Source organism: Ctenopharyngodon idella, chromosome 8, assembly GCF_019924925.1.
Source record: "Ctenopharyngodon idella isolate HZGC_01 chromosome 8, HZGC01, whole genome shotgun sequence".
NCBI classification, from domain to species: Eukaryota; Metazoa; Chordata; class Actinopteri; order Cypriniformes; family Xenocyprididae; genus Ctenopharyngodon; species Ctenopharyngodon idella.
Window position 1 is genome coordinate 4490331 of NC_067227.1, and position 24397 is coordinate 4514727.

Sequence of the window (24397 nt, forward strand, 5' to 3'; positions counted from 1 at the left end):
TCATATTTAATAGAAATATTGATATATCATTTCTTTCCCTATTCACTTGTGTCTCCCAAAATGCCTGATAAACATGCTGCAAGTCCTGGTGTCTTCTACAGTGTACATATGAAATCTATGTCCTATTTTCGTAACAGAAAGTCATATTCTGAATTGAAACCCTATAACGTTTTCCTGAGATGTTTATTTACGACAAACAATTTAAAAATGAGTCTTAAATGATAGCCTAATTAAAAGAAAATCCATAAGAGTACTAAATCATTCAGTCAATTTTTGTGACCATTTTTAAAGACCAAGAAGAGGGCGCTGTCATTGTTACGCCTCCAAACATTTGGTATCTAAACAGCCCTGAACGGTCTAATTCGCTAAAAATATGTCCTCTACAGAGGAAAAAAAGTCTATACCTGGGTCTCAGGAAAATAACATAACATCACATTTGAATTCTAACATATATCAAATTTAAAATGTAATGACTGAATCGTCGCAAAATGTATCACAAAAGCATATAATGGAATAAAAGTTCTTATTACATACACTAGAACGACACGGTGTCTGTGGCATTGCTGCCCCCTACAGGAAAATGTACAATACCACAAAAATGCAGAGGTGGAAGTAACGAATTACATCTACTCACGTTACTGTAATTAAGTGGCTTTTTCGGGGTGTTGTACTTTTTAGAGTACATTTTTAAATATGTAATTTTACTTGTAATTAAGTACAAATTAAGCTAAGTAATCTACTTCGCTACTTGTAAAATCACATTCCGTTACTGAGTACGCCAACAATTTGAATATTCAAACCTTTAACCGGCCTATCGGTAGCCAATAAAGAAATCCGATCATAAACGGACCAATGAAAACCCTGATATTTTACCAGCGGCGCGTTCTCGTTCTCTCATCTCCCCGACAACGAGTTTGACACACACCCGCCTCCTCCTGTCACTCACATGTTTCAGTTACAGAGCCTGAATGTCAGCGCGAGATTGCAGGTATTGCGCATAATTGTAATCATACCCGCAGGTTTCTATGGCGTATTTTAATTACAAATGTCGAGAGCGCATTATTGTAACGCGCAGAAAACGACGCGAGCTCTCAGATATACAAGTGAACTGCCTCTCCTCGTGCGCGCTGTCAGACTGTGTAGTGTGCAATCGTGAATCTCTTCGTGCTCTTAAATTAAACGTTGTCAAAAGTTATCAATCAGAATAGACCTCCATGCCTGACCAGTGAAAATGCTACAGGAAATCTTATTGGCTATAAGTGAAATGCACCAGAAAGTCTCTCCACAATCAAAGGTGGATCTTTAATTTCTTTACAATGTAAATATATGTTTAAGAATGGGGCATTTGTATGATTTGTACATAAAAATAACCTAGTCTAACTGCATCACTATAGCCTATTGTACAGACATTACAGGTCAAACCCCTCTGATGTTCTTTTTATCTAAATAAACAACATATTATATGGCTCTTAAAGGGTTAGTTCACAGAAAAAATAAATTTCTGTCATTAATTATTCACCTTCATGTCGTTCCAAACCCGTAAGAATTTCGTTCATCTTCAGAACACAAATTAAGATATTTTTGATGAAATCCAAGAGCTTTCTGGCCCCAGACTTGCAACGTAATTGCAACTTTCAAGGCCAAGAAAGATAGTAAAGACATCGTTAAAATAGCCCATGTGACTACCAGTGGTTCAACCTTAATGTTATGAAGTGACAAGAATACTTTTTCTGTGCAAAAAACAAAAATAACAACTTCATTCAACAATTTCCTCTTTCCGTGTCACTCTCTGATGCTGACATGTGAGCACCACGACACATGCGTGTGATGCTGACGCAGAATCCGGCCAATAATGAGCCGACGTTCTGACGTAGAACCTGGAAGTGCTGCACTGTGTTTACTACGTCAACAGTGTCAGAGACTGACATGGAAGAGAAGAAATTGTTGAATAAAGTCGTTATTTATTTTATCTTATTTTATTTTTTTTTTGCGCACAAAAAGTATTCTCGTCGCTTCATAACATTAAGGTTGAACCACCGTAGTCTCATGGACTATTTTAACAATGTCTGAAAGCTCTCGGATTTCATCAAAAATATCTTAATTTGTGTTCTGAAGATGAACAAAGGGTGTGGAACAACATGAGGGTGAGAAATTAATGACAGAATTTTCATTTTTCTGTGAACCTTTAAGATACACGGCATATAAAAATTCAGTGTTGTCATATTTCGAATACCTCAACTGAATTTAGGTAATTTTTTTTTGTTCTTATTTTATTACTGACTGTTTACTTGTATTTTTTGTAAATTTAATTCAGTTTGAAATCAAGCTTTCTTGTACTGCATGTGAACTATTGCAACAAAGTTACCCTATTGTAAAGACACAAATACACAGAGTGAGCAAATGTTTAATTGAGATTATTGTAATGGTAATTAATCAATGTTTAAATATGTAAACAAAAGCTAAATTACAATCTGTTCATCGTATAAAGCGGACGTGTCTTTTCAGAAGACTTGAATTAAACTGCTCTATTTAAATTGATTACTGTTACAATGAGCCTTGTGCTTTCTGAAGCTTGAAAATAATGATTGCCTTGACAAAATGGATGGACAAAAAAAGTTAGATATTAAAATATCTACGGTATACAGTATGTGGTGGTTTTCCTCATGGTATTTAAAATGATACTGAATATTGATCATTTTCAAGGTATTGTATTGAAGTTAGAAATTCCAGTATTGTGACCAGTAATTCATGCACTTCGTCAACAAGGTGAAAGTGCTTTGTTTAAAGTAGCTATTTTCTTCTTAGATGATTTGATTGAATATTTTTTAATAATTTATTAAATATCACCGGCTAAAAAGTAATTAGTAATTTTAGTACTTTGAGTAGTTTTTGAGAAGAGTAATTTGTACTTTTACTTGAGTACTTTTTTGACACCAGTACTCTTACTTGTAATTGAGTATTATTTCAGCAATGTAACAGTACTTGTACTTAAGTACAAATTTTCAGTACTCTTTCCACCACTGCAAAAATGTCAGAAAGTAAGTGCAAAGTGTGTAAGACTATTAAGATTAAGGTTTTGTCTAGTTGACTCTTATTTGATGTTATTTATACACTCATATTTAACTTATTCACTGTCAAATTACACACATCAAACCTTTGACAGGCAAACTTAACACTTGCTACTCGGTCAGCTATGGGCTTGTAAGATGGACCCTTTGTAAATATATCTTCGCATGACTATAACAACCGGCACATCTTATCCCACACTCCCTTCCTGTTCAAAATATAGATAACTAACGCTAGTTCTGAGAAAAGTGCTCGCATCATGTGTTTGCAGATGCCAGCTGGTTTGATGTTTTGTTATCTAATGCAATGGCATTCATGCATTTTTAGGTGGAACCCAAGTGTCCTTTCGGGGCATCTGTACTGTAAATGGAAATCCAAAATGTTGTAAGATCATGTTTATCAAATTTTCATAGTACATACAGAATTATAATGCACAAAGTGCATCTATTACATTACACTTTATCTTCGATTCAGACTCAAACACTCTTGCAAGTAGAATACAGAAATACATTACACTTTATTTAGTTACACTTTATTTTAAGGTGTCTTTGTTACACTGTAGTTATACATTTAAGTACTGAGTAATATTAAGCAACTACATGTACTTGCTATAGGGTTAGGATTTGGGTTTGGTTTAGGGTTAGTTGCATGTAATTATGCATAATTTATAGTTAATACTATAGTAACCAGTGTTGGGAGTAACGCATTACAAGTAACGCAAGTTACATAATCAGATTACTTTTTCAAGTAACTAGTAAAGTAATGCACTACTTTTAAATTTACAACAAAATATCTGAATTACTTTTTCATGTAAGTAATGTAAGTTACTTTGTTTTCCCATTTATTGACTGACAGCTCTCCTGTCCCTGTGTTGAGAGAAACCAGGAGTAAGTGCAGAAGTGTTGTGTGGGCTGTGTGTGAACATAATGCTTATTCTAGACTAAATATGATAATTTACTTATTTATTTCTCCTGTGTCCTATTCTTTTGTATTCCAGAATGGCAGCACAGCTGAAAGACTTCTTTGAGCTGCGCCCTCTACTGTACAGGTGTGAATTTTCATTTCCTTCAGCCTGAGGCTTATTCATTTCACTTTCGGTGTGAAAGGGCCTTTACATTTGCCAAAAATAGAACTTTTTTTGTTGTTATAAAAACAAGCAAGTCCAGCCCAGATGAGAAAAAAAAAAAGTAACCAAGTAATGAAATTAGTTACTTTTTTTAGGGAGTAACACAATATTGTAATGCATTACTTTTAAAAGTAACTTTCCCCAACACTGACAGTAACTACATATAACGAGTAACAATGACACTAAAATAAAGTGTTACCTATTATTTTAAGTTGTCCTTGTTACAGTGTAATTACACAATTAAGTGCTGAGTAATATTCATTAACAACATACTTACTATAAGAATAGGATTTGGTTTAAATGCATGTAATTATGCATAATTTACTGTTGGTATTATTATAACACGTATAACAAGGACACTGTAAAACAAAGTGTTACCAGAATTATCAACACACTTCAATTGATTTATTTACTAAACTTATAAAAAAAACAATAAAAACAAAAAAAGTAATAAGCAGTGAAGGGACACAGCCTTTTAATAGCATTTGAAGTGAAAAATTTACACTTAGTTGTTATTAAAATCATCTTGTTTTCTCTTAACCAGCAGCACAAGAAAACCTAAAACATGCAATGTCTTTACAAACCTAGGAATTAACAAACCTATTAATTTGTTTTGATGAAGATTAATTTAATACAGTAAAAATGGCATTTTCAAAAACAAACATGCTAACCATTTTTTAAAAAAATTATACATTATACATTTTTTATATATATCTCCCCCTCCAAAAAAAAAAAAAGAAGAAAAAAAACTGCACTTTATTGGGAAAATGTATCCTCATCTCAAATGCTTATTGAAGTTACTGAAGTTCTCTCCATTTGCCCTTAAAAAAAAAAAAAAAAAAAAAAAAAAACTATACTAGTTGTTATGGCCCAGCACAAAAAAACAAAAGGAAAAAAAAACAAAAACAAAAGAACATCAACCTTCAACCCTCTCCATCCATTTGTAATAGTTAAAGCACTCAACTTTATGTTTCCTCTGTAAAAGAAAAAAGAGAGACAGTTTTAATTGGGAATGCTTAAACGACAGAAACATACAGCCAGTATTTTTGTATCAATATTTTAATGGAATGCACGCTTGCTTTAAAAATCCTGACGTACAAAGTGAGGGGGTTTGAAACAGTTTACCTACTGAAGAATAACTTACAAACAGCACGAATGGATGTGATTAAAGTGGACAACTATGTACAAAAATTAAATACAATGCTACAGCACATTAAGAGAATTATAAATGTTCATAAAAGGCAAATATTAACATGTGGCAAGATGGAACTCCACTAAGTCCCAATGATCAATAATGTCTCCTTTCTCTTCATGGAAGCTTCTTGCGTTAGTCTGAATACTGAATCTAATGTTATTATCGATGAAGGACATCAAATGTACCATGGTTCGAATATTAAACTTCCCACCATTTTATATTATATTCCCACGTTTGTAAATTATAATCAGGAAATAGTTCAACCAAAACTTGTTTCTCACCCTGATTTAGTTCTAAATCAGTATGTTTTTTCATCAGTGACACACACACACACACACAAAAAAAAAAGATATTAAGCAGAATTTTCATGCTGCCATTTTCCATAAAATGAAAGGTATGGAAAAGAGCAGCAGGAACATTCTGTAAAATTTCTCCTTTTGTGTTCCACTGAGAAAAAGCCGTGAGGATGAGTGAATGATGATGAAATTTGCATTTAAAATCCATACTGGAGATGAGTCTCAAATCCTCTAGGTTTGAAGAAGAATGGGGACCACGGAGCAAAAAAAAAAGTCAAATCTCATACTTAGTTGTCCAAATATAATAAAATTTGCCAGTGTAGAAGCTCTCAACAGCATTTCTCAAAGGCCCAAACCCCAAACGCTTAAAGGCATCATTACAGTCTCAATGTCGATCAAAAGTTTCAACAGGCTTGGCTTTTTCTTATTCAGAAGAAGAAGAAGAAAAAAAAAAAGAAAAAAAAACCTCAACCCCCTTTACGCACCATTCTTCATCAATAACTTTAATTTCAGGAAGGGGAATTTTAACTAGCAAAGGTTTTCCCTGTGTCTTCCTTGCCTCTGTAAGTCCTCTTCCCATGTGTGAAGGGCAGGTATCTATACTTGATCATGTGCTGTAGAGGAAACAAAAACAGTGTCAAAATCTGAAGTTTACAAAAATTCAGCACAATATTACATGACTGGAACTCTATTTTAAGATAACACTGCTAATAACTGCTCAGCTCAGCTATATGAACCAGAAGTATCTCAAAAAAGAAAAGCTTCCATTGCCGAACCTTGATCTGCCGTTTCATGGTGATGCAGAACAGCATGATGAAATACATTACGAGGATGGGCCAGAACACTGGCACGTCAAAGGCGTCGAAGAATGTGCAAATCATAGCGATAACGATGCCCTTTGTCGCTGAATGCCTGAAACAACCAAAACACATACATTAACCAAAGCACATGGAAGGAGTATACAACACATGTAATTCAGACATCAAGGAACTAAAGGTCTAAAATTAAATACATATGTAAAACCAAGATCCTTACAAAACAGTAACACACTAATCGAAAGATATTTATAGTGGACAATTTATATATTAGCAAATGTGATAAATCTGCAGACGTTTGGCATTTATCATTGAACTGGCAGATGAGTTCTCCTGTCTGGCCAATTAGTGTTGGAAGCAAGACTTTTATTTTGACGAAGCTGAGAATCCCAGCATAGATGCACATGAGCTCATGATATTTAAAGGTGCTGTAAGTGATTTCTGAGAAACGTTGAACACACTTGTAGCCATTCAGCAGTAGGGGGCGTATCTGCTCATGATGAGGGAGGAGTGAGAGTGAGCAAGATTTGAAGAAAGACTGTAGAAAGAGAGATGGCTGAGAGACATTACAAAAGAGAAAAGCTCAGAGGAATATCACTGGAAAAAAGAAGCGTTATGAGCAGACAAGCGCTTTAGGACCTGCGTTAATATTAGAACCAGTGCTAGAGAGTAGAGCCCTGCATTTCTGCCCCCGACTTATTTACGGCCCACGGGCGGGGCTTCGGGCTGATTTTAGGCTTCTCCTTTTAATTCTTTGGACATCCATTAATTAAAATAAACCATGAGAAGCTGATGATGGTAAAACAAACATATGCATAGATATAGTGCTGTGCTGGTGGAAACATGATGAGACCATAGCTGCGTCTCATTTCGGAGGCTGCGGGCGCGTCCCCTCATATTTACTGTAGCAGCGAGTGCGCCTTCAGCGCAGCAGCTGGAAGAGTGAGAAAGGAGGGCTGAAACTGGATTAAAATTAGGGATGTTCATTTCAGTGTGACCCATTAAAATACCAAAATGTTATTTTCAAGGCTTTAGTTTTAGACATGCGCAAATACAGCATATAAAACAACAGAATAGGAGTTTTTACACGTCACGCACCTGCAGCACTTGGATGGAGAAATCGCGCCGGCGCCTTGCGCACATACACAACATAGCCTAACAGTTCTCGCATTTCTAACTTGACATCGCAGCCTGTTTATTATCAAAATAAAATACTGTCAATCAAAGTTACACTGCTCAATGTATATATAGGCTAGTCTGTACAATCTGTGGCACTCAGCGCTATACTATCGACTGACTTGCAAAGCACACGTGAAGGATGTATTGTTGGAATGCGAGCAAAGTACAAAGCCTATAATTTACATAATAAATAATAGTTTAGCATTCAAATACTTCACGAATATGGAAACATTTGGATTTGTGCCGAATTGGAGAGGTAGGCGACATGTTCTTTTATTTTTCGTTATGGTTCTGTTCTGAATAGGCTACCGTTTATAAGATTTGTTGTCTATAGCTATGTGTTTATAGTTTGTTTTCTTTTTATAACGTCTAACCGATAATATTAACTGGTCAAACTTCTTGGTTAACAGTTAACCAGTAAATTATGAGCATCCTTAATTAAAATTTTCCAATGCGGATGCTGTGCTTTTTTCTCCACGATTCTCTTTCTCTATATGAGAGTGTTCTTCTGGATGTAGCATGTTGTCTCGTTTTTCGTTTGAAAATGACCATGTTCTGTGGTGAAGCTTTGATTTTTGATGCATAGCTGTGGTGTAAGGTAAGACAACCTGTAAGTTTTTTTAAGCCAGTTTTTTTTGTTTTTCCGCACAATGTTACGAGTAGCAGAGCAGCCCGCCTCAGCTTGTAAAAAAGTTGCTTTTTACTGTGGTAGTGCTAATAAACGTTTAAACTAACATTGTGATATGTTTATATTAGTGTTTTATATCTATGGCTTTTATTGTAGGTAAAACAAATGTTGATTTGAGAGTCTAAATCAATCAAACGTGCTCAACTCACTGTCGGCCGCTGCGGTTGTCACTTTAAGAAACACAAAACTTTAATTTAACAAACAAAGAAGTGCTTCAAACATTTTTCTAAATTAACTTAATAAAGAAACGAAAAGGATTTCAGATATCAACAGTTTCATAGAAACCACTTACTGCACCTTTAAAGCTCTCATGCTCTTACAGCTCCCATTCTCCATCTCCCTCTTGTCTTGTCTATACAGACGTTCATTTTTTTTTCCAAAATGATAATTTTGAAATTGATTTTAGTAAATATTGTGTCAAATAAATATTTATTGCAGCAATATTGTGCATGTGTTATTTACATTCATTTTTAATATCTCACAGATCAGTTTTAAAGGGATAGTTCACCCAAAAATGAAAATTTGACTGCCTTGCGCATCCGGTTGGTGAGGTCTGAACGCGCGCTGACAACGGAAGTGATGTCTCGCACTCATTGAAGTATAAGCGCGAGACATCACTTCCGTCATCAGAACGCGTTTTCAGACCTCACCAACCAGATGCCCAAGGCAGTTGGACATAGTGGTGTTTTAGAGGTGAAAAATGATATAAATACTGTTCGGTTTCTCACACAAACCGATCGTTTCGTGTCTTAGGACATCAATGTGTCGTCACGAGCCACAGGGTTTAATTTGGATTTGTCTGTGCATGTTTTTTTGACTCTTAAAGATGGAGTTACCATTGACAAGCATTATACGACTGACAGACCGCAACGGTCGGAGTTAAAAATCATCATTTGTGTTCTACTGAAGAAACAAAGTCACCTACATCTTGGATGCCCTGGGGGTAAGCAGATAAACATCAAATTTTCATTTTTGGGTGAACTATCCCTTTAAATCACCACATTATTGTTATTCTTTAAAGGGTTCGTTCACCCAAAAATAAATGAAAATTCTGTCATTAATTACTCACCCTCATGTCGTTCCAAACCTGTAAGACCTTCGTTCATCTTCAGAACACAAATTAAGATATTTTTGATGAAGTCCGAGAGCTCTCTGACTCCTCCACAGAAAGCAACGCAATTACCACTTTCAAGGTCCAGAAAGGTAGTAAAGACAAAGACAAAAAATTGACGTGACTACAGTGGTTCAACCTTAATTTTATGAAGCAACAAGAATATTTTTTGTGCACAAAAACAAAACAAAAATAATGACTTTATTCAACAATTTCTTCTCTTCTGTGTCATTCTCCTATGCTGTTTACGTCCAGCGCTTCCAGGTTCTACCAGGTTGAGTATTGGCTCAATAATGAGTCGGCATTCTGATGTAGAACCTGGAAGCGCTGCACTGTCTCTACAACAACATAGGAGAATGACAGGGGAGAGACAAATTTGTTGAATAAAGTTATTTTTGTTTTGCTTTTGCACACAAAATGTATTCTTGTCGCTTCATAAAATTAAGGTTGGACCACTGCAGTCATGTGGACTATTTTATCAATGTCTTTTATACCTTTCTGGACCTTGAAAGTGGTGATTATATTGCTGTCTATGGAGGGGTCAGAGAGCGCTCGGATTTCATCAAAAATATCTTAATTTGTGTTCCAAAGATGAACGAAGGTCTTACGGGCGTGGAACGACATGAGGGTGAGTAATTAATGACAGGATTTTCATTTTTGGGTGAACAAACCCTTTAACAATAGTGTCCTATGAAATGTGCCAGAAATTCTGTTGTCTGTTTTAATTTTTCTGTATTCCGTTTTTTTATGATTAAATAGAAATGATCAAAAGTGGTAGTAATCAAATTAATGCTTAAAACAATTTAATATTTTAAAATGCAATCAAATGAAATCTGAACAACTCTTTCAAAGTTCCGAACAACAGAGGTTTACTGTTTAAAAAAAAAAAAAAATTGTGGTATTGTGTAATTGTGGTAATCCTTTAAAAAAAAAAGATGTATAAATAAGCTTTTTATTATTGTTATTAGTTTGGGAAGTGCATTCTACATTCAGTACAACAGAAATAATTTCTGTCATAACTTCTTCACATTAAACCAAACTTATTTTGGTGGGTTGTAGTGCAGACCATAGAGTTTCTGTGTGTATCTGATGATCGTTTTATCAAATGAATGGTGAAATGCTGGTGAAGTGACTCTCAGAGCAGATCTGGCGATGAAGTTCATGTATTCATGTCCTCATATAATGAGACGGCAGAAGTATTCATATTTAAATAGCTTAAGTACATTAATGAATAACTGACTAATTAAAAATGACTAATTAATGACTAAATGTACAGCCCTACTTTTTATTCATCCATATTTTTCCAAATTCTGTAACATTACGCATTATACAGTAAATTTCATTTTTATCATTGGATTCTGCACACGTTGGGCTCTATTTATGATCATTTCTGCACGTCATTGGGTCAAGTCAATCCACTCATCAAGTGATTTCATGGGATCTTAAAATGTCACCCATATTGTGAAAACTCACCAGAATTTGAATTCTGGCAACCTCCTAATGAACGGCCGGAACTCTTCGTTCTGTTTTGTGGGTAGTTCTGGACCCTCATCTAGTGAAAAGACACATCGATTAGGGGGAAGAAAGAAATCATCTCAGTGATGCAAATATCACTGATGATAACAAGATCACTTCAAATTCTGGTCTTACCTGGATCATCAAGCAATGAGGGATCCACTTTTGGTGAGAGGAAAGCAATGAAGAGGTTAAGGTGGTAGATCCCAAGAGCATATGTGACTATGTACCAGCCCTAATAAAAGACACAAATGTTTCATTGCATTTGGTTAATGTTTTGTAATAAAAAATGCACCAGTTACTCAAATCAAATGAACTTTCTTGACCAGAAATGTACAATTACACAACAAGAACATTATCATCGGTTCACAACTGCATGATAACTCTACCCATATTGTCAAAGCATAAATGAAACAGATAAAACTTAAGCATTTTGCAAACATTCCTAAACAGATGGTGTTTTTACCTGTAGAATATATACTCTGATCATATATATGGCCGTTAGAAGAAGAGTGACCGCCCATCGGACTGCTGAGAACGGTGTCGACTTGTCCAACCATGACTGATAAATCTGCATTTAAAAGAGAAACAGTACTTCTCATTATCCAACAACACTCAACACGGGTGGGCAATATACCAATAGGCACGATTAACCAGCAGAAATTTGTCAACCGGTAGAGATTTTGGACTATCGTCTCTATCGTGGTTATGCTCAGGCGGTCTGGCGGATAATTAATCCCCCAGAGCCGTGTGGAGTATGTTTATGACTGATGGATGCACTTTCTTGAGCTTCAAACTGGTTGGTCCCGTTCACTGCCATTATAAAGCTCGGATGCGTCAGTATATATATTAATATAACTCAGATTATGTTCATTAGAAAGAAGAAAGTCATATACACCTAGGATGGCTTGAAGGTGAGTAAAGCTTGGGGTAATTTTCATTTTAAAGTGAACTAATCCTTTAAGTAGGGGTGTGCGATACATATAGTCTACAATAATATCGTAATTGTTGTTTTAACAATGTGCAATCTGACATTATCAAGTATGTCCCTCACTTTTCAAAAACCAAACAAAAACACACCTAGAGAGTGCATACACTGTGTGATATAGCCTTTTCGGTTTAGGTCAGACTACTGCGTGTGCGCATTTAGAGTGCACGCTCTCACTGCGTGATTTACTCCATTTGTATCATATCTAATGCCTCATCGTGATTTACAACATTTATATCAGATGATATAGCACGATTGCAAATGTGATATTATACAACAGTTTATTAAACAATTAAATGACTTGCATTTTAGACACAATATTGCCTTGTTTTGCTCTACTTCACTAGCGAAAATAGTTCCAAACAAAGACGAGGCAGAACTGATTTGTGTCTCCGAGCAACACACTGTGGTGTTTCATTACTGAATAAATCAGTCCATTTGAACGAATTGGTTGAGTTAATGACTCAACGATTCACTCATTAACAGTGACTTGCCGCAACCTATTGGCGGTTTTAGTTTCATACTTCAAGCATCTTTTTGATTTTAAAATAATTTCATATCAATATTTTATTTCTAAAACATCAAAACATTATTTATGCATTTGTAACTGCAGGTTAAGTGCATTTGTCTCCTCTGAGCTGCATTAAACAGTTTGTAAATACATCTAAATGCCACTTCAGATGCAGTTTCTGTGTTTCATATGCATTGCAATTGAATTTTGTTGATACTTATCTTATTTGATTGGTAAAAGCCTTATAGTGTCTTATTATTCTAATTGAATTTATTGATTAAATGTAATAATTTGACAAATTATGCATAAGCTATATTTGATTAGATAAGAAAAAATTGCCCTTATAAAAAGGTAAAAATGCAGTTAAAAGGTAAAAATTAGAGATCATGTCAGATATTATGTATCGGCTAACAGTCGGTATCGGCCGATAAAAACTATTATTATCACTATTGTTTAAAAACTGCCGATGGTCAGGGTTGATTATATCCTGTCAATCAAAAGGGTGCGGAAAGACAAGTTCAGACTGCAACTCATACATACTGTGTGTGAAGAAAATCACTCGTGTTGAATTTTAATGCATTAACAGTTTAAAATTAGTGACATTAAAGCAGGCTCTTTTTGACCCTATGAATCACCCGTAGTTCAAGCCAGGGTTGCCAGGTCTGCATTTTTTTCCTACATCAAATATTATTTGTAGCGCCTCCCATCCAATAATCGCAAAAAGATTTGTGCTTTATTACTTCTGATAAGAATTAAAGTTTCAGTTTTCAAATTCTGTCCATTTTATCATGAAATTCAAACAATAAATACCGGTTTGACACTCTTAAATGTGACGTGTCAGATCGCTGTAATGCCTCAGTTCAGGCGGCAGCTTGGAGCGTGAGTTTTTTCTTCCTCTTCAATACAAGTTATATCTCGAAAAACATGAATGAACATCAAAGGCGTGTTGAAATATATTGTACAACTTACCAGAATGTATCATGTCTCATGTAATCACTTTATATGTGTTTCAACCGCGGAAGGACATCAATAAAACAGCTTGTGAACAATATGTCACATCATGTCACTTTTACCTCAGGAATGTTTTCCAATGTTCACAGTTCCTAGAGAGGAGCTTATTTACTGTTAATTATATGTTAGTGCAAATTTGCCATGAAGACAAGTGCTTATGAAAACTACCTTATGTGATACTAAGTTTTATACATTTCAGTTTTTATTTGAGTGTAATTATTATATCTGAAAATAAACAGCAGCTGAATATAATACCTCTGCTGTTAATTGTAACCTCTAATATTGTAGTGTACCAAATGAGAGGGTTCCCTGTATAGTTCACAACATTATTTGGGAGAGATTTTTTTTTTTCCTTAAGAAAAACCAAACTATCGGTATCGGCCGATATCATTCTAAATAATCGGCTATTGGTATCGGCAGAGAAATTTAGTATCGGTGCATCTCTAGTAAAAATCAATTTAAACTTCTGTCATTGCTTCATTGTCATTGCTGCGAACTAACCACCGCACAAAATATGAAACTTTAGGAGTCAGCTGTCCACGGCAGTCCTAAACCTGCCAAGGTACCAGCACAATAACACACACAGCAAAATATCATCTGATCATCATCAACAAAATCCCAGAAAATATCAAGATATTATTTTTTGTCAATGTCGCACACCCTTAGTCCTTAAGTGAACGTAAACAGTTGAGAAAGAAAACATGTATAAGAGTATATTGGATTCATGCATTTGGTCTTAAAGTGACAGCAGCCTAATAAACCTGCTGTCGTCTGTGTCATTAATGTTAATCAAACAACAAAAGAGAGAAAATCTCTCACTGCTCTTGACTGAATCACTTTTGTAACAGTGAAGACTAAGCAATGTTTTTTATACATTTGATTGCTTTATATAATTTACGTAGTATTTCTTATTTCTAGTGCTGTGTCTTTGTTCTACTGTAGTTTGTTGTCCTATTGCTTGTAATTAGTTTCTTTGTTCTTATTTTGTCACTGACTGTTTCCTTGAGTTTGTTTTTACTTAGGCTAGTCTCAATTTTTTTTATGATATTGAAATTGGTGACAAGAATAATACAAATTTCAATAGTATCAAAAACGTTGATGTCATAAAAACCTCACAATCTTAAAATCGCTTAGTCAGACAGTGGCATTTACAAGAGCCTCACCTGCCCGAGCCGCTTAAAGAAGTTTCCGATCGCTGATGGTTTCCCATGGATGGATTCACCAGCACTGTCTCCTTCTGGCATTCTGTCTGTGAATGTGGAGGAACATAATGAGGGTAAAGTGAAGAGGGGATTATTTTTGCATGCTATTATTAAATTTACAGTTAAATAGACATTTTTAAAAACCTTTCTACCTAACGCCCCTGAAATAACACAATATAAATCTCTTCATTGAGCTCACTGTCTACCCAAGTCTATATTCAAAACTGCATGTAAATCATTCTACCATTTAGAAGTGCAATTACACAGTTCCATCCTACTTTCTCCTATGTAATGCATGCTTTTCTGTACATTATAACTGTTTATATAGCTTATAATGGTGTTAAACAGATACACCAACGCAACTGACCCTTCGCAAAGACCCACCCCCCTTAGTTACTGTTGCTTTGTCCGACAAGCCATGGTGCTGTCACGCCACACAGAGTGAAAAATACATTGCGGAGCAAAGAGGACACTGAAAACACGTCGACAGACAAGACAGAGCAGATTACTTATGATATTAAACAAAGTCTCAGCTTTCAAACTGTATTTTTTTAATAAATTCGAACAATAAAAACCGTTTTATGTCACCATTTTTCAAGTTCAAGTCCACCGAGGTTAATCTTCCAACTCATGACTGCTTTGTAGGACAAAACGGCGGATTCTGTGTTATGATTGGTTAGATCGCTTATCAATCAAACTCCCGGTGAATGGTCAATTCCGAATGTTTTGCACCCAAAGCATGGAGAATTACAATCTGATGCATTAATTTCTAAGCTGAAGCAAAATTAGCATGACTATGTGGAACCTTATAGGCTTAGTTTACCCAAAAATGAAAATAATGTCATTTATTACTCACCCTCATGCCGTTCCACACCCGCAAGACCTTCATTAATCTTTGGAATGCAAACTGAGATATTTTTGTTGAAATCTGATGGCTCAGTGAGGCCTACATAGGGAGCAATGTCATTTCCTCTCTCAAGAGGAAATGTCTTTTGAGAGAGGAAATGTCATTGCTCCCTATTAGGGGTGCAACGGTTCAGATTACTCACGGTTCGGTTTGTATCATGGTTTTAGGCTCACGGTTTCGGTACGGTATGTGCTATGTTCAGGTAAAAAAATTACTACTGTCAAATAAAAATAAAGAAAATAAGAACAAATAATCAAACAGCACAAATAAATACAGTAAAGCAAGATACAAATAAATAAAGCTTTTCAGGGTTTTTTTTTATGTATTCAGTTTTCAGGTACAGAAATTGATAAAGTAGCTAATAAAATGCAAAACAACATTGCATATAATCTTCACTGTATAAATTAAATAAAGATCAATCATTATTAATTATTAAGTTACTATTCAGTCATGAGCAATGATCGATTTCCTTGTCTTTTGTTGTTTGATCAACATTAAAAACACATTTAGACAGCAGGAATGCAAGGGCTGCTGTCTCTTTAAGACATAACACTGATACTGAATACAAGCATTCTTTCTCGAGTGTATAAGTTCACTTAAGACATAACCGACTATGCTTGCTAGGATACTCGCCAAGACGGGCATGTTGACATAATTTTATGTGAATTTGTCCGTTCAAGCACAAGACTTGAATGAGACCTCGAAATCCACGTGCACGCTTCGGACGAGTGCACAAATCTTCTCACAGCGCGCGCGTGATAAGTACTCTTCACGACTTGCACTCTAATGTTTAAATTGGCAAGGCATAAATGAGTTTAGTTTAAACATAGACATCAACGTGTGCTGTTCAGGTCTCACCTGCGCTCACGTGCTATTAACACCCGGGTGAAGTCGGGGTAAATGACTGTTCATATAGAGCATACGGCACTCGCACTGAACAAAGTTTAGAGGAAGCCAGAATGCATATCCATCGACAGAAAAATACATTAGCCTAACTCTGCCTGTCTATTTTCAACAAACCATATTATAGATGCGTATGCGTCATCAGATATGAGGTGAACCGCGGTGCAAGTGCGTGCCGAACCGAGTGTGCAGAACGGTACGATTTGTTTTTTTACCGAGAACCGTTTCGCCCCTACTCCCATGTAGGCCTCACGTAGCCATCGGATTTCAACAAAAATATCTTAATTTGTGTTCCGAAGATTAACGAAGGTCTTACGGGTGTGGAACGGCATGAGGGTGAGTAATAAATGACATTTTCATTTTTGGGTGAACTAACCCTTTAATTTAAAAACATCACTCTAAAAAAAGGAATGTGAAAACAAAGCTCTCATTTTGTTTTTAATCATTATTATTTTCTAATTTTCCCTAATTAACAAGTCTTATCAAGGCAGTGTTTTGAAGCAATCCCTTGTCAAAAATTCTTTAAAAAAATATTTTATTTATATATTTGTATAAATCCTTTACTCAATTTCTATAAATCCTATTGAGACCCAACCAAAACCCAACCAATCTGATATTTTATTCTTATCTAATTTTTACAGCCCTACTGAATTGTGTATGGTTTACTATATCAATTCTCAATGTTTAAACAGAATCACATAAAAAGATACAACAACTGAGACAGTCTTTGGACATAAACTGAACAAATTTCAGACATTTGACAAACAGAAACTGAATAATGAGTCCCTGAACAGAGGGGGGTCAATATTAAAATGTAGCAGTCAGTATTTAATGTGACCACCAGCTGCTTGAAGGACTACAGTGCATCTCATCCTCATGGACTGAGGCAGATTTGCCAGCTCTTGCTGTGAGATGTCACTCCACTCATTTACCAAGACACTTAGTTATTGAAAACGTCTGTGGGGACACGTAGTTTGTCACTGCGAGGACAATCACCTGTCCATTTCATTATGGACATTACAGTTTATAGCTCTGGTCACATCTGCAGTCATCATGCCTCCTGCAGCAGGAGGACTATTGACGCAGGTGATCAGGGACGCTGGGCATCCTTCTTTTGGTGTAAGTATAAAGATCTCTTCAATGTCCCAAGTTATTGTTACTGTGACTTTAACTGTCTGCCGCCTGTAAACTGTTAGTGTCTTAAGGACCGTTACGCAGGTGCATGTGCAATAAGTGTTTATGGTTCATTGAACAAGCATGAAAAACATTGTTTAAACACTTTCCAATAGAGATCTGTAAAGCTTCTTTGGATTGTACAGAATTATTGTTAAAATGTCTTTCTTCTTATATAAACATATGTAAAGATTGGGAATCCAGTACACATTCCTTAAATTTTTTCTTTTTTTTCTTTGGATCACCTGATTTGCTCTGTACTGACTCAATGACAATTCATAGGCGGGGTTAAGGGGTGGTGTACTATTACGTTTTGCTTCGTAACTTTAAATTCTAAATATTTGTTGACTAAATCATCTACCCTGCGGATCAGTACATTTCCCCCATTTCAGTCAATGGTAATATACGATTCACTTACATGTGCGCTTAAAGGAATTGATTTCCTGGTAGTAAAACAGGGGAAGCCTCCGTGTGACAGATGTAATCTGAGGCAAAGTCCAAAAAAACGACCTCGTCAATGAACAACAGCTTGTTGGAGTAAAATAATCAGCCTAAATCAAGATCACCTTCAATAAAACGGCGCATAAAATGAATGGTTTTGGTGTCTCTGCTCAAGACTGAAGCCTCAAAGCAGCTCATCAGCCTTATTTCCCTCATCTTTCAGACACAGTGGAATCTAATGCCTCATTGTGGTGAATACCAACATGTTTATTTATATGTCAATGAAACTATAGTAACCTACAATTCTTGATCCAGATACGTCTATTTCCTGACGTCTATTACACCAGTGCATGCAAATAGACACTAGCTTTAGTTCCGGTACAGATCTGTTCTAAGTCTGTTCTCATTAGTGAACCAGTGCAACAGACACTTACCTCAATGTTTATTTCATAAACTCAATGTTAATGTAACCATCTAAACAGAAGACTAGTGGTCAGACCTAGCTAATTTGCTATTTAGCATCGGTTTGTTAGCCGTAGCTGATTCCTTTAAGGCGTAAAGCATGCTGGTTAATGAAGTTTCTAGAACAGGTCTTTTGCGTTGACACAAAACACGGACGACTACTTATAAACTACACTTCCCATTCTACTATACAACACGGCGGAAACTCAATGGTTGTAGTTTTCGATTGCAAATATGTCGTTGAAAGTACCTCTGGGAGGCATCGAGAAGGAACTACAAAGACCAGCAGACACGCAGAAAAGTGGACAACTCACTTCCGGGGAAATCCGAACGCAGGCGAGGGGTAAACTTTGCTAGCACTACCTTTTACTGCATCTTATAGGAAATATAATTTTACAATCGTCATGCCACGTGTGGAAAATAACATTTGGCGGACAATTAACATACTCGAGATGTCGGAGTGCCTGTTAGAGGTTCATAACAGGAGTGAGATGGCAGGAAATCTGTTTCTCTTACCCGGTTGTGCCGCTGTGTCACTCTCTCGGCTGCCGATCCGCGCGTCGCGCTGCTGCTCTGTGAACACGTCAGTGCTTCTGTAACCGCAGCCGCATCAGACCACACCAGTCGAGCGCAGACAACATCGCTCCCTGCTCAGCACCTCCAAACTGAGCCAACTATTTGTGTTCACAAAAATTAGGGATGGCGATACCAAACTTTTTTAATTCGATACGATACCAATTGAAATACTGATACTGATTATTTTTAAATGGGCGTGTATTTTTTTTTTTTTTTTTTTTTTTTTTTTTTTTTAAAGAAGATGATAAGTATCTATGTGCCCATCAACACAAATAGATTTGTACGTATTCAAAAATTCAACTAGGGTAAGATGGGGGGAAATGTCCCCTTAAAGGGATAGTTCACTCAAATGAAAATTCTGTCATTTACTCACCCTCATGTTGGTCCAAACCTGTATGAGTTTCCTTCTTCTGTTGAACACAAAATATATTTTGAAGAATGTTGGTAACCAAACAGTTGACAGTAGCCATTGACTTCCATTAGGGAAAAAAAAAAATACTATGGAAGTCAATGGCTACTGTCAACTGTTTGGTTACCAACATTCTTCAATATCTTCTTTTGTGTTCAACAGTAGTGTGTGTGTGTGTGTGTGTGTGTGTGTGTGTGTTTTAAAGTGTCATCAATATAACACTAAATCAGTTAAAATTGTGTTTTGGCAATTATTTAAACAATTGAATAATTGATGACAGACCAAGCAAAGAGATTAATCTGAAAGGTAATATACATTATTCTATGATTTGTATAGCATACAGTCATATTTTTTTTTTTACAGTCTATGAGATATACATATTTAGTTGCCAATATTCTTATTAAAGATGTCATAATATCATTCAAATGAATGATTTTACTCAATTAGCCTATAGATTTAAATGAATAAATATGTCTGAAATGTACTTCTAACCCACCAAAATTTGTAGGCATTCCATGATTGTTTACTGGGCATAACCAACCAGTTTTACTAGTTTTACATGGTGATAAATGGACCAAAGGCCGAAAAGAGCTAATTCTTCACTCAGATAATTGGCAGAAGTCGAGCGCTCTTTCAGATCTCATAGACGGCTTATCTTGATCATACATTTTAATATGAAAATTCATGTTTGGACCGACTGAAGTCCACTGCATTCTTAACCCTCAATAAGTGTTGCATTAAGACACCCTCATTTTTGCACACTTTAGTATTTATTGAAAAAGAAATCACTTTACATAATTCAAACGTGGCGATATAAAAAAAAAAGAAACAGCATTACAGCTCTTTAATGAAAACACAAGATATTAACTCTTAAAAACATTTCTAAAATCTGTAGTTGTCAAAATGACACAGCATGACATAATACTGACTGATATTTACTGTAAATATAACATTGTTTACAATATCCTAAAGCCATAAAGTGCTTGGATTTATATGATGGCATTTCACCATCACAGCCAATTTAAAAACATCATTTTTTCCTCCTGGGACCCTTTAGCAGCGTCCAATTTAAGATGTGCTGTTATCATCACATGAATAATATGGTTAACACTAGTTATTTACAAATGTATTTGCATGTTGAATAAAGGTTACAAATGTACCTTTGACTACATACAATCCACCAAATTATTAATGTTGAAGACAGCTCTTAGTTCAGTTTTATACACAGACTGTACAGGAGTAAGAAATATAAATACATTCCTTATAAACCACAGAGGACAATGTTCTCTTCTGATGACGGCTCTGCCTGAAACACTTTTCCATTTTAGTTTTCACCTAAACAAGACAGTAGGAGCAGTGGGGTTTGATGGGATCATATCATAATAACAGTACTAGTTGTAGTAAGTGATATTAGAGTAAAGTCTGGGTCTTAAAGAGTACATATACAAGATTTAGTTCTTTTGTCTTAGACTGGTGAATCTCGCAAAAAATGATGCCAGCTCATATTTCAGCCACAAAATAAAATATTTTGATTAAAGACCAATTTTAGAATTTTTAAGGCAATTACCATTTTTAGCAAATTTATCCCAAAAATTATTATTGGCATAATGCACAAAATATTTATTTTTATGTATTATTATTATTATTATTTATTTATTTATATTTATATGTGTACAGTATTTATACATCATGGCAGCATTTGCTGTGCTTTATGTTGATTTATAAAATGCATTACTATAATGAGAATTTTGTCATGAAATGAATTACAATGACCCTAATATCAAAATTTTAATTTATTATGTATATTTTTTTCTTATCTTTCTGGGATGAAATGTGACCTGGAATTGTTTTTTTTGTTTGTTTTTTTTGTAAGATTCACCTTAATACCTTGGATGAGCTGTAATTTTACTATTAAAAACATCCTAAAATTAGAGACAATTAAAACAATAACATAAGACCATCTGCTAAAGGAAAAATAGATATTACAACAGTACAGCATGATAAATAAAACCTTGTCCTGCAAGGCTAATACCACAAACAGGTGAACTTTAAAAGTCTGATTGTAAAGGCATTAAAAAACCCTTATAATGATCCAGTGTCTCTCTGTCAACAACATAATACTTAACAAATACATAAAAAAATAAAAATAAAGTACTATTTCAAAAGCAGTAAAAGATGTCTTAAAAAAGATGTTTTTCTTTCAGTTACCTATAAATTCACGTGTACATTTATGGTGCTGTCTTTACTGTCACTGTGAAACTTTGATGACATGCGTACAAATAATAGGTATGGTATGACATATTGTAATAAGAGAATAATTCAAATACACAACGCCTTTTGATCTAGCCGTACACATATGGCTTTGATAAACCTGCGTTTATCGAAATAAGTAAATATAAAGTATGATCTTGTGGGTCAAAGCATCCACTTTATCTACGGATATTACTTCACACTTTTTTTTTTTTTTTCAATATCATACACGATTGCACAATTATTATTTACACCAAGTCAAAAATAAATAAGGTATGGAAGCTTGTTTCCGCCACTAAATAAAAAATAAAAAAAGGTAATTGCAACTTTTTATCTTACAATTCTGACTTTTTTCTCGCAATTGTGAGATTTAAACTCTCAATTGTGAGTTATAAAGTCAGAATTGTGTGATATAAACTCTCAATTGTGAGTTATAAAGTCAGAATTGCGAGTTATTCTTGACTATGTCCTAAATATGTCATTAATTTTAGTTAACGATTCATTTTTTTGTGTGATGTAATATTAGCATAAGGCCACAAATGACAATCAAATAAAATGATTGGTTTGAATCCTGGAGCTCATAAAAAGGGAATTGTTTGCACAAAGATTTCTACGCCTTAAATCATTTGTTGTCAAATATGGAAGTGCTGCTATATGAAAATAAAAACCGTCCATTGCAGTTTTAAGAACCCAATACGGACAATATAGAAATGGAAAACAATGAATGAGCGGTCCTTCTCAGTGAACGTCGCTTTCTGCGAACTCCTCCTTGATGGAGTGCTTGTGTATCCTGCAGTCGGGCATGTCAAAGCCAAAGTCAGCCCATTCCTCTCCTCCCGTGGACGGGCCGCGGTTTGGGATGGTGATGGTGTGACGCACTCGGAAGTGCACGGCCTCCATGACGCGCTGGCGCTGCAGCTCTCCTCCGGGGCCGATGGCCATCGTGGCCATGTTACTGCTGGAGCGAATGAGCTGCTGTCCGTAATCGTGGCCCTGCTTCATGTCCTGCAGGCCCCTCCAGATCGCCAGCCGGAACTGCTCAGGAATCTTCAGGGCCCCAAGATCCTGAGGAATACAAAATCACCAATAGTACATTGCACTTACAGTAAACGTCATACTATGAATACCCTTTCATAGTAGGAAAAAAAAAAAAAAACAGGCCTTTGTGAATCATATCTTACTATAGAGTGCAACAGTTGGGTTCTGGAAGTAAAAACTCCATTCATTTTCTCCATAGGGAAATTGATTTTTTTTAACAATAACTTATAAGCCTTTAAAGACAGCCTTACTGTGAGCTACAAGGTTGTTAATTGAAAGTATTTGGTTCTGTTGAAGCCTTCAGCCCGCATTATTTTAACTTATTTTTAAAATAATTGTATTTAACAGTGGAATTTGTGGTGAAAAACTACATTACCCATGATGCTGTACAGAAAATTCCACCAGAAGAGCTCTTTAGCTCCGCCCGCTTCCATGAAGCACTGCAAATGATGTAATGAAGTCTCCCTACGCTCTCAAAATACTTCAATATTTCTCAATTGTTTTTAATTACATTATAGTGTTCAGTGTTCACAGTGCTTCATGGGATTGTAGTTCTTTCCCAACTGCGCTGAAAAAGTTCACTCAATTACAAGACAAATATATGTATCCTACTAAATTTAATGTTGTTATACAAAAAGATCTATCCACAAAATGCTGCTGACCAATCAGAATCAAGTGTTTCAGACTGACTGTGTAATAACAGTTGGGTTGGGTTCCGGAAGTAAAAACTCCATTCATTTTCTCCATAGCGAATTTATTTTTAACAATAACTTATAAACCTTTAAAGACAGACCTACTTTGAGCTGCGAGGTTGTTAATCGATGGTATTTGCTTCAAGCCGCCAGCCTGCATTATTTCAGCTTATTTTTAAAATAATCATGTTTAACAGTGGAATTCCTGGTGAAAACCTACATTACCCATAATGCTGTACAGAAAATTACATCAATCAGAGTCGAAAAAGCAACATGCGCCAAAAGATTTTGTTAGCTCTGCCCACTCCCACGAAGCACTGTGAATGGCGTAATCGAGTCGATCTCTCTACGCTCTTAAAGTACTTTTTGCTAAAGACATCAGTTTGCATTATTTATACTTATTTTTAAAATAATCATGTTTAAAGTTGCAGTGTGTAAATTTTAGCGGCATCTAGCGGTGAGGTTGTGAATCGCAATATAGGGAAGCTACGGTGGCCAACACAGGACAAAGATGCACTAAAAGAGCTTGCAGGGAACGTCCACTCCTATGGATCACCACGAATTAAGTGATTGTGTCGTAAAATACTTAAATATTTATATATATATATATATATATATATATATATATATGTGTGCATTTTTCACATTTTTATATTTTTCCATCGTTTCTAAGTCGATTATGTCATTCGCAATGCTTCATGGGATTGTAGTTCTTTCCCACACTACTAAAGCTGTTAGGTACACAGTCTTATACCTTCATCCGATTTTTAAATACTTTTTTGCTTCAAATCAAAGTTTGTAATGTTGTGATTCTCCTTGTAGCTGATTGGCTTGGTTCATAGC

General features: G+C 35.5%; 2 protein-coding genes across 14 annotated transcripts in view; both read right to left on the minus strand.

The window, feature by feature from the left end:
* Nucleotides 1–4650: 4650 nt before the first annotated feature.
* On the minus strand, nt 4651–19263 carry rer1 (retention in endoplasmic reticulum sorting receptor 1). Of its 5 annotated transcripts, none has more exons than XM_051902714.1 (8): nt 19106–19263; nt 14665–14750; nt 11458–11562; nt 11127–11226; nt 10950–11028; nt 6460–6595; nt 6243–6297; nt 4651–5168 (listed from the first exon to the last, which is right to left on the minus strand). In XM_051902714.1, exons 2-8 carry the CDS (start codon nt 14743–14745, stop codon nt 5158–5160), a joined length of 567 nt encoding a protein of 188 aa, XP_051758674.1. In that variant the 5' UTR covers nt 14746–14750; nt 19106–19263; the 3' UTR covers nt 4651–5157. The 5 variants fall into 5 exon arrangements, with proteins under 5 accessions (XP_051758674.1, XP_051758670.1, XP_051758669.1 ...); XM_051902710.1 differs by having other exon boundaries at nt 6169–6297; XM_051902709.1 differs by having other exon boundaries at nt 4651–6297.
* Nucleotides 19264–20325: 1062 nt separating this feature from the next.
* Nucleotides 20326–24397, minus strand: part of tp73 (tumor protein p73) — a 48065-nt gene continuing 43993 nt past the window's right edge. For 7 of the 9 annotated variants that reach the window (XM_051902697.1, XM_051902693.1, XM_051902695.1 and 4 more), the window contains one exon: nt 20326–22889. In XM_051902697.1, the coding sequence (XP_051758657.1) occupies nt 22563–22889 (327 nt within the window). In that variant the 3' untranslated portion in view covers nt 20326–22562. The remainder of the gene's footprint in view (nt 22890–24397) is intronic. The other 2 variants (XM_051902700.1, XM_051902699.1) reach the window with 1 other exon arrangement.